This window comes from Elephantulus edwardii, unplaced genomic scaffold, assembly GCF_000299155.1.
Source record: "Elephantulus edwardii isolate Elephantulus edwardi_28Jun2011 unplaced genomic scaffold, EleEdw1.0 scaffold00307, whole genome shotgun sequence".
Taxonomy (NCBI): Eukaryota; Metazoa; Chordata; class Mammalia; order Macroscelidea; family Macroscelididae; genus Elephantulus; species Elephantulus edwardii.
Genome location: NW_006400057.1, coordinates 529,368 through 539,621, shown reverse-complemented (window position 1 = coordinate 539,621; position 10,254 = coordinate 529,368). Strand labels below are relative to the sequence as shown.

General features: G+C 39.4%; 1 protein-coding gene and 1 pseudogene across 1 annotated transcript in view; both read right to left on the bottom strand.

The window, feature by feature from the left end:
• Positions 1-4,647: 4,647 nt before the first annotated feature.
• The window catches only part of GREB1L (growth regulation by estrogen in breast cancer-like), a 166,649-nt gene continuing 161,042 nt past the window's right edge, over positions 4,648-10,254 (bottom strand). Inside the window, exons 30-31 of the mRNA XM_006901059.1 lie at positions 8,403-8,541; positions 4,648-4,811 (exon numbers count right to left, since the gene is read on the bottom strand). Of these exons, the coding sequence (XP_006901121.1) occupies positions 4,648-4,811; positions 8,403-8,541 (303 nt within the window). The remainder of the gene's footprint in view (positions 4,812-8,402; positions 8,542-10,254) is intronic.
• Positions 7,125-8,174, bottom strand: LOC102861999 (annotated as a pseudogene).

Below are 10,254 nucleotides of genomic sequence, written 5' to 3'. Positions count from 1 at the left end.
AAAAAAAAAAGTTGGTTGCTGTTTTGAAGGAACATTCTTCTAGGTGGTACAGCACTTTTCTGTCAATTTGCTGTACTGTGGTAACCTAGGGTTGTTGTGATGCTGAACTTTTGTGCCATTGGGGTTTAAATGCCATAATAGTAACCCTTAGTGGACAGTGTTTGGTGGAGCTCCCAGTTTAAGACAGGTTTGGAAGCAGAAGTGGCATCCACTTCCTAAACAGCATGCCTCTGGAAACTATGAACTTTGAGAAACAACGATAGCTAGAGAACAGGATTCAGGTCTTTTCTATGTAGGGTTGTTATGAGTTGTGCTCTATTTGATGACTATCAACAACAATATAACTGAAGTGGAATTTTTCTGGAACAACAAAGTTATTTCCACAGAAATGTTGGTAAAATTGGTAGAGTTTGGAAAAATTGGAGAGTAACACCTTGTGTCATACTACACAATTATCGCAACCCAGAGTTCTGACAGTGGCACCAATGTGATTTCATTGTCATCTGTTAAAAAAAAAAACAAACCACAACCAACCAACCCACAATAAAATGCAACCTGGAATGTGCTATGAACATTTTAAACATGCCTTTCAAGATTTTCTGAATCTGTCATCCATTATTTTGTGGAAATGGTAAAATGGGGATGCTCCATATATTATTTGTGTTTGTATTCCCATTATACAAGCTACAGACTTTTGCTCAACATTTAGCACTTTTTTCTTGGACTGCTGCACTCGAACAATAGAACCTTGGTCTTAACAGTACCCTTTGATATGCTACAGCCCGTGATATACGTAGACAGGGTGCTTTGTGCATTTTTTTACCACACCAGAAAGTTAAAGAAAATGAACTTCTTGTGCATTTGTTTGAGAGGAAATTTTAATACATTCACCAAATTAAATGAAAGGACAATAATATACTGTAGACACAACTTTTGAGACATTTAAAATCATAAACAAAATGTGAGGTAGACTGACTAGTGAAATTCACCAAAGTTTGGTTAAGAAAATTTTACAGTAATAAAGAAATAAGAGGTGCCCCCTTTTCTAAAAATCACAAAAAAGCAATTGCATAAATTACAGGCAAAAAAAAAAATTCTCATTCTAATACTTAGTTTACATTCAATATTAACCTGTGTGAACTGCCATACATGCCAAGATTCAACAGGTCTAACAACAGGTAAATTATTATGCTGACCTAGTTAATACATTCACACCATATCAATATTCTAAGGGATGGCAAGGCTTCAAGTTGAACACACCAAGATGTATTATTAACAGATCATGGTGTCCTGTACTTGTGCAATTTTGTCCTTAAAGGAGAAGGACCTAACATTCTCTACAGAATTATACTGATAAGGTGATTTGAAAAAAATAAAAAAATCCAAGCCTTATTAGTAAGATAGAATTTGAGAATAAGCAAGTTAATTTGAGTTTCTGCATCTGCAGTACTGGGGTGATAGTTGATTTTTGGCTTTATTCTGGCATTTCTTTTTTCACAGAATTAACTAATACTTAAGAGATCACAATCATTTATATTTTCAGAGTGCAGCCCTAACTAATACAGAGTACCTGCATTTAAAGTAACTACTTTAAAAATATTCTTTAGACTATGAAGTCCTACAGCCAGAAGAAACCCTGAGAGGCCATCTGCCCCAGGTAAAAAAAGGATTTTAGAATTATTTCAAGTATTTTATTTGCCCTTTTTAAATAAAAGGTATTGGCATATTGCACAAACAGTGGGGTTACTTGATATGGTCCATATTAGGCCCTTCAAAAAAAAACAACCCAAAAAACCAGGAACAATTGAAATTGAAATTTATTCATATCTGAACCAACCTACTTCAACACGTACCTCTTTGCAAAAAATGTGCTATACTAAAATAAGGCAAGTTCTCTTTGAAGGACAAAAATGAGATTAAAAGGAATTGTTCATTTAAAAAAACATTTAAAGCATAATTAGTTCTTTTAAAGCTAAGATCTGCAAGCCATTTTTAGCCAGATACATTCCATCTTTTTACTAGCTGTAAACTCCTTGTTATCACAAGATAATAAAGCTGGTAATGAACACTATTTGTTCTAAATAAATGCAGGCGTTAGTAGGCTCTTCTCAGTAGTGTCAGGTCATGAGCAAGACAAGGATTCAAGTAAAAATGGCCATTTTCTGAGAAATGAGAGGAAAAAGTAATAAAGACGGGCTAGGAAGAAAATCCAAAAGGATTGTTTAATGATAAGGACTGGAACAATTAAGAGTGCATGTCCAAGGAACAGAACATTTTAAAAAATCTATTAAAATAGCAATCTGTGGAACGTGTTTCCCACTGCCGATACTGGACGGATGACCAGCTGCACATTCTTACTGTGGCATCCTGGTGTGTGAAGGGTCGAATCACGCAGCCTCGCTTTTCCATGGCTCATCTTTTGGAAGCTGTCTGGCAAGCTTCATCCTCTGGGGCTGTTCTGGATAGACCTGGGCCACCAACCTTTCACTTAGCAGCCAATCATGTAAACGGTTTGCACAAACCATGGATTCCACTGGACAATAAAACTCTGTTGCCATCAAGTCAGTTTGGTCTGTGCAGGCCCTGGTGGATCAGAACTGTGCTCCTAAATGCACTACATACTCCACAGCATTTTCAGATGGTGCATTTTCAAAAGCAGGTCATCAAGCCTTCTGAGTCCATCTGGATGGATGTGGACTGCCGTCTTTCATTTAGCAGCCATGTATGTTAACTGCACCTGTCATTTGTCATTCATTCACCGTCCTGTTACCTGACAAACACTCTTGTGTTAACAGCAATGTCTCCACGGGGGATTTCTCCATGCAGGAGAGCTGGTTTTGATTTTCTGTCCAGTTTCTCTCATGCCTGTCAGTGGATGCCTGTGGTGTTCGGATTACGAACGGTTACAGGTGTAATGTCCAGATTCAGACTAGGAAGACAGGCCTCGCTTCAGATCTACTTCTGAACAGAAGCCAGTGAAAGAAAACCATGATCACAATGGGGCACAATCGGTGTGTAACTGATCCTGTGGGTGGCATGAGTCGGGGGCTGAGCCAGAACAACTAAAAAACAACGAGTTCAAAACCTGAATGGAATCTCCCTTACTCACCATAGAAGAATCACTCATAGGAGTCAGTAAAACAACTCTCCTTTTTTTATGACCCTACTTCCCAATTTCCATTTCTTCAATTTTCTGTGTTGCTTGTCATATAAGGCAGCTAATACTTGGTGCGTCTTTTTAAGAAAACTTAGTTTGAGTCCTTGAAAGGAAAAAAAAATTCGTCCACACAGAATCTCCTCAACAGACCCACTAGTGATCCTGATTCGGTGACTCTAAAGTTCTACAGAGTAGAATCGTCTCGCAGGGTTTCCCAGACCAGGACTCTTCACAGAAGCTGCTGGTGGCCACCCAGCTGGCCTTCCGGTTCCCAAGAAGGTGTTTTAGCCACTGTGCTACTAGGCTCCTCCCCACAAAACCTCATCCTGCCATTTCTGTTTGCTAGTGTCAAGTAGAAGCACTCCCTGGATTGTGAACATCTGATTTATATATGTATGAACAAACCTCTGTAAAACCTGGGACATTAACAATTAGAAATACATACAGTGGTTTGTAACGAAATAGCTACCACCTTACTACACCCACGGGACGTTATTATGATTGCAGTGTGATGGTAAAGATGTCCTAGTGTCGCCAGAAGAGTTTTCATCAATGCGTTTTATGCACAGAGAAGTACCTTACATATTAAGACACACTGACATTAGGTAGGAATTGTATCTAACTGGTCCATCTTTACATACCAATTGGACTCAACCAGATTTTAAGAATAAAACGTGTTGGTAATCTGGGGACTGCCTACGCTAATTCCTACCAAGCAGGGTACATGGGGGGCAGCTGCACAGAGCTCTCAAGTGGTCACTTCGTGGACACTGCTCCTTAGAATGTGCTGAAGACTGCGGACGCTTTACAAGGATGGACAACGCGAAGGTGTGAGGCTAGAAGCTACACGAACACACTTAATGCCTGCTCTGTACTCTCATGTTTGTTCAGTTTAAATAGTAAACTTTTAACTCCTGTGGAAATTTTGCCAAAAGTTTCAATACATATAAGATTATAAATCTTAAACTAACACTGCACAGAGAAAAGACAAGGCTACTTCTTGTTTTAAATACAAGTATCTTCTACATTCTATCATTTCAGACCCCTGAGTAATACTGTACCAAAGTACAGATCTGAAGAGAAACTGAGGCTTCACGCCTCAAGTGTTAATCTTCAGTTTAGTCCACACCAGCGGTGTGAGTCTCATGTAACACATTCAGGCTGGCTAATGCTGAAAGTCGAGTTTTCCTCCTAACGTGTAGCAGAAAAAACAATGCAAACGCCATCTTCATTCTCCAAAGTCTCCTCCTCAGCATCCCACCTCGGCTGGAGTTCACCTGAATTCAAGGTCCTGGAATTGAAACTGAAGGGGAGAGTTGTGCCCCACAGACCTGGGTCACATTTGGGGGTTCTTTGGAGAACAGACAAATATATGTTGCACTTTGCTCCACAGTGATTGTACTTTAAAGGAAAGAAAAAAATCCCAAATAATTGTTTGTGCCCCACCCCACCTCAGCATCCCTTTGCTCTTCTTATTCTCTTCCAAACACTCATACATGCCGTCCAGTCAGGAAGTAGAGGGGCTTGTCCTCACTGCTGTTCGCAGTCTGAAACTCGTCTCTCAGGCGAAAATGCCACTCGTCTTCCAGCTCCAGGCGGACGATTGTTTGGCGTAAGGAGCTTCTGTCTTGGCAGATGACACACAGGGTAGCACCTTCAGAAAAAGCCAGAAATGTGTCTTAGGTTGAGATTGAAAATGGAAAGAACTTCTCTCTGACACTATTATTTAAGCTAACACATCTGAGAGTCCTTCACGTAGGTGAGCAGTCTGTCAAGATTGTTAATTTATTCAAGTAATGAAACACCAAAAGTTAAAAAAGTAAAACGGAAAAACCTCACAGCCAGATCTGCCTGGTGCTCGCCAGTGTGTTTGTTTTCTGTGCATTCCTCTCACTCAGACCTCGAAACTTGCTGACCTTGGGTCAAAGGAACCCTCTGTTGGGTTTCTGACCCTAGAAATCTTTCTCCCTTGGCACTGCTGGTGAATTAGAACCACTGGAAACAGTCTTGCTAGCAGTGCAACATGCTACAGACGACAGACACCACAGAGCTCCCGTGTGGCCCCAGGACAGGGCTCCTCCACCCTGGGGCTAGTGGGCTGGGTAATTTTTTTGTTTTGGAGGTCTGTCCTGTGTCTAGTATTTAGCATTCTCTGGCTTCAATTACTAGATGCCAGCAGATTGCCAACCAAAAATGTATCTGTTGTTGATTGCCATCAAGTCAAGCATGACTCATAGTGACCCTCTGAACAAAAGACCTGAAGTCTTTCTAGAACTACTGTCATTTCTCAAAGTCCATATAATTTCCAGAGGCATATTGTTTAGGAGGCAAATACCACTCTTCCAAAAATGTGTCTGGGCACTGAGCAATGCCCTCAGGAAACAAAACTGCCCCCTGGTTGTTGTTGTTGTTAGGTACTGTCCAGTCAGAACTGACCCACAGCTGACCCTCCAGTGGGTTTCAGAGGCAGTTAATTACACAGGAGATTACCCAGTCTTCGTCTGCAAAGCAGCTGTTGGATTTGAACCACATGCCTTTGGAATTGCAGTGTAGTTTCTTACCACTTTATACATATACAGAAAATGCACATTTAAAAATTTAAAAGTATATTTTATTTAAATCCATAAGCATTACTGTTTGTTTGAATTGCTCACATAAACCCATTCCATCCCAAAAGGATACAGTGCTTTTAATGGTGCAAACACAACTGACATGGTCTACCCAACTGTCATCCACTCGAAGTTTGAAAAAAAAACCCAACCCACCAAAATTAAGCATAGTAATGCCATAAAACAGATGCTTTAGTTCTTAGAACTAACAGACATTTTCAGAATCATTTTGATGTTTAAAAACAATCAAAACTCAATCATGACAGAGAAATCCACCAAGCTGAGTTTTGATAACCAAGCTGCCACTGAACATAATGCCTAAGTAATGGCAGCCCAGAGAGGTAATTTCTCACAAATAGGAGAAGCACCCCTTCTACAGGAATAACTGGGGTGTCCCCAGAATAGTCAGTGCCTTCCTCCACTGCCTTTTCCCTCCCAGTGGTCCTCAGGCCTGACTTCTGGGAGGGCACTGTTCAAATTCAACAAAAGCTTGTTGACAGAGACTCGTGAAAGAGGTGTTGTGAGGTACTAAGTTTTAAGATACAATCTAAATACTAAAAATAATGATGGTATATTAGACACTTGAATCTATTTATTGTTTTCAGTACATTAATTATTTTTTACATGCTTAGCCTACATTCTTTTTCATAGGATAGTTGTGAGGATTTTAAATGAGATACAGTTTGTATGGCCTAGTCTACTGTTTGGATACTGAGCTAATATTATTTCTATTCCCTTCCTCACCATAAAGTAAATGAGCTTAGTCCTTGCACTTTGAGAATATTTGATAATGGAAATAAATTAGTCTTCTATCAGCATCCTTGTCAGCATAATTCTGAACCACTCCCAGGGGTATCTTCTCTTTTGTAAAAGAAATATTTTATACTGTTTGGAGTACAAAGTTTCATTTTTGCTCAGTGTTCCTTACTTGCCATTGTGAAAACTTATTTCTGAGGAACTGAAACCCCAAAAGATGGCACAACAAAAACACACTAAATGATTTATTTTTCTCTTTTTTTAAGGGATAATTTTCAAAGACTTGAAGAGAAGTCATATTTAGTAATAAAAGGCAAATATAGCCTCTAAAGGGAACTGTTCTAATTATTTGCTAGAACTGTAAAGTTGTACAACTATATTCAAGGACATAAGTTCAAGCAATACTTAAACACCAAAATAACTGAACACTGGCAGAAAATACAGAAGTAGAAAACAATGGGGAAGAGAAATGAACTTAAGGATCATTTAAATTGGGACAATGATCTCGTACTCCTAGGAGCTCTTGTAATTTGAACATCTTGAGTCTTATTATTTCTTCCCTAACTCCTCAATATCTTTGTTGAAATCTCAGAGCAGTATTATCAAGAACTGACAATAGTTATCATTTTGTTAGGATTCAAAATTTCAATCCAGTAACCATCAGGATCTTGAATAAATTCCAGGCTTTCCACTTTACCATCATCAGGTTTCTTCACAAATTTGACTCCCAGGTCTTCAAATCTTTCACAAGCACCGTAAACCTCAGGGACAATTCCAATGTGACTAAATCCTCGGAGGTCTCAATGTCCACTATGGTAACTGGCGGGCATCATCTTTAGTGCTCCAATTGTGGGTTAGCTCAACTGTAGCTTTTCTGGAGAACACCCAGGCTGTTTTTTCATTTCCATCTTTGGGGATGTCATTTTTATCCTCATAACCCAAGAAATAGAGTGAAAACTTTACTGTGGGGAAATCTAACTTTTGGAGCAGCAGCATCCCAAGAATTCTAGTATAAAAATCTAAAGACTTCTTCGGGTCGTTAATCCGTAGCATGGTCTGCTGCAGTAGAAAATCCTTGGTGTGGGGGTCAGGGTCGGAGCAGCAATTGACGGCAGCCTCTTCAGTGAGCCCACAGGACACAGGTTGTGAGCTTGCCACAGTCAGACCACCAAACAAGCACACCAAAGAAGCTGGGAGCTAAACACCACTTGATTGAAAACGCACACTTCATCAAAAGCGCAGCACGGTGTGCACAATTTTCTGAACGTTGGTTTTTTCCACTGACCTTAAATGATTCAACATCATTCATTGATTAAGTGACTCAGAGATGAGGCTTATTAGTCATACTTAATCCTCAGTTTATTCTTTGTTACATCTACTTTTATATGTCTATCCACTGCAACAGCTTCACCATTTGAGTCATAATCGCATTAAAGGTTTACGTTAATCGTACAGATGTGGTGCTGTTGACTGCTGTCTCAGGCAACATGCTGTTACATTCAAGTTACTGTAGAGTGTTAACATACGTGATAGGAAGTAGACTCCATAATCTGACTTTTATTCATACTGGGATGCTTGAGAAGCATTACTTCTATTCATCTAGTATTAGATGATTTCACCCTAAAGTTCAAAGTGGCAGAAACCTACTTCATATTGTCACAAATCTGGCTCTTTAACAGCATTTACAGTTTAAGGATAACAATGACTTGATCTGGACCTCTCCCCACCCCCTAGTTGAATTAGTGTCCCTGGCTTAAAAAGAATGGTATTCAATTTATTGACAAAAAGTAGGATTAAGGTAATTTTTAATCTTTCTCATCTACATGTTGTTCAGTGGGAACCTGAGAGTGGTCACAAAGCAAACATGAAAGCCAATTTACCTTTTAGAAACTTAAATTTCTTAAGAAGATCAGCACCTACGAAGGAGTCGCAGAGGTACAAGAGCAGCCCACTGAAAAACACAGTGTCACAGCTGACGTTGCTGGAGTGGGGCCTGGAGCTAACATAGCAGATGGCCACCTGGAATCAGCAAGCAGAAAGAGCAGTCATTTCTAAAGCAAGCTGCACTGTCACTGAATGACATTTCATGTATGTATGAAACAGGATTTTTCTATATCTGTCTCAGGGAAAGGTACAGAGACGAAAAGAGAGGTAAAGAGAAGGAAAAGTAAAGAGACAAACACTGGTTTATCTGTTATTCAAAGTGTCCCTCTTTATAGAAGGTGCCAATACCTTTTTTTTTTAAATGAGAAGAAACAAAATAAACCTCTTAATCTAAAAAACTTTACCTTCCACAAAAAAAAAGATACACTTAGGGTAAATTAAATCTTAGAGCATCTATTTTTAATTAACTTTTTATTTGGTGGTGGTTGTTGTTATGTGCCGTCAAGTCACTTGCAACTCAGTGACCCTATGTGCAACAACCCTAAACCTTGCTCTATCCTGGGCCAATCTTATTGTTTCTGACCTACTTAAATTTTCAACTGCATATAAGATAATAGAAATTATTTCAACTGAATTATATGCGACTAAGTTTTTTAGCTCCAAAAATCGCTTTTATGTACATAATTTAACTTCGCGGAAATTGCAGGGATGTGACTAAGACAGTTGGAAGACCTTTTAAGCTTAAGAGTTAAAAATGGTGGAACAGGTGGCTGCATGCTGAATGCTTGTGTTCAAACACTAGGTCCTGCAACAATGAATAAAAATGTTTTACAAAGGTGAGCTGGGGGTGGGGGGCAGTAGGGAGGAAAATATTCAAGAATGAATGAAAATCCAACTTTTCTGTAAACTTTCATTAAAATCACAATAAAAAACCACTATGGCTGTGTGACACATTTCATACTAAGTATGTACTTTGTAATTATGGAGAGACAAGAAATAAAAACTACCATTAGTTTGTGATCACGTGGTCTAATACTGAGAGTCCTGGACTCTTGGGTAAGAGTACTGAGACTTGTGATTTATAATCCAATCCACAGGGCAGAATACGAAAGCAGCATAAAAACTGAGACTGTAAAATGCATATACACAGTTAGATTCTAAAATTCAGGTCCCCAAACAGAATACTGTCTAATTCCATTGTAAGGAAAGCAGGGCATGTGTGTGCATATATATTCATTTACAACTCTATTTACCTGTTCAGCATCATCGCCATGCTCTACTATGTGCCTGGGACATAAGACACAGTTCTTCTTATGAAGAACTTAGGCTTGCGGAGAAAAGTCCCCACAGAGGTACCATGTGACTAATGACATGCAGGCCGTTAAGAGGCTTCTCAGAGGAGCGCACGTGCTGAGCAGTGCTTGCTGACTTGTTCTGGGGATGTGAACTAGCTCTGAGAGCAACAACTGTCATTACCTTTTAAACGAGGTTTTGTCTATGTGAGTTACATCTCACAGGCTCCTTGACATGTGTGGCTTTAAAAAAATTTTTTTTTATTAATTTTAATGAAAATTTAAAAAGAGACTTTGGATTTCCATTCATTCATTGTTGCACTTTTCTCCCTGTTTGCCCCTCCCACTGCAGTTGGCTCTTCTCTTTTAAAAGTAAAAGAACCCTGAAACCTACAGCATCCCTTTTCAGCAGGAAGTAGCTAAGAGAATACGCCGCCCCCCCTTTTCCTTATGAATCAGGGTGAAGTCTCTCTCAGGGAGGAGTGATAGAGAATGGCAAGCGATACACTGACAAAGGAGATTAATCAGAACTGGCTTTAACAAGGACTGTGGCAAT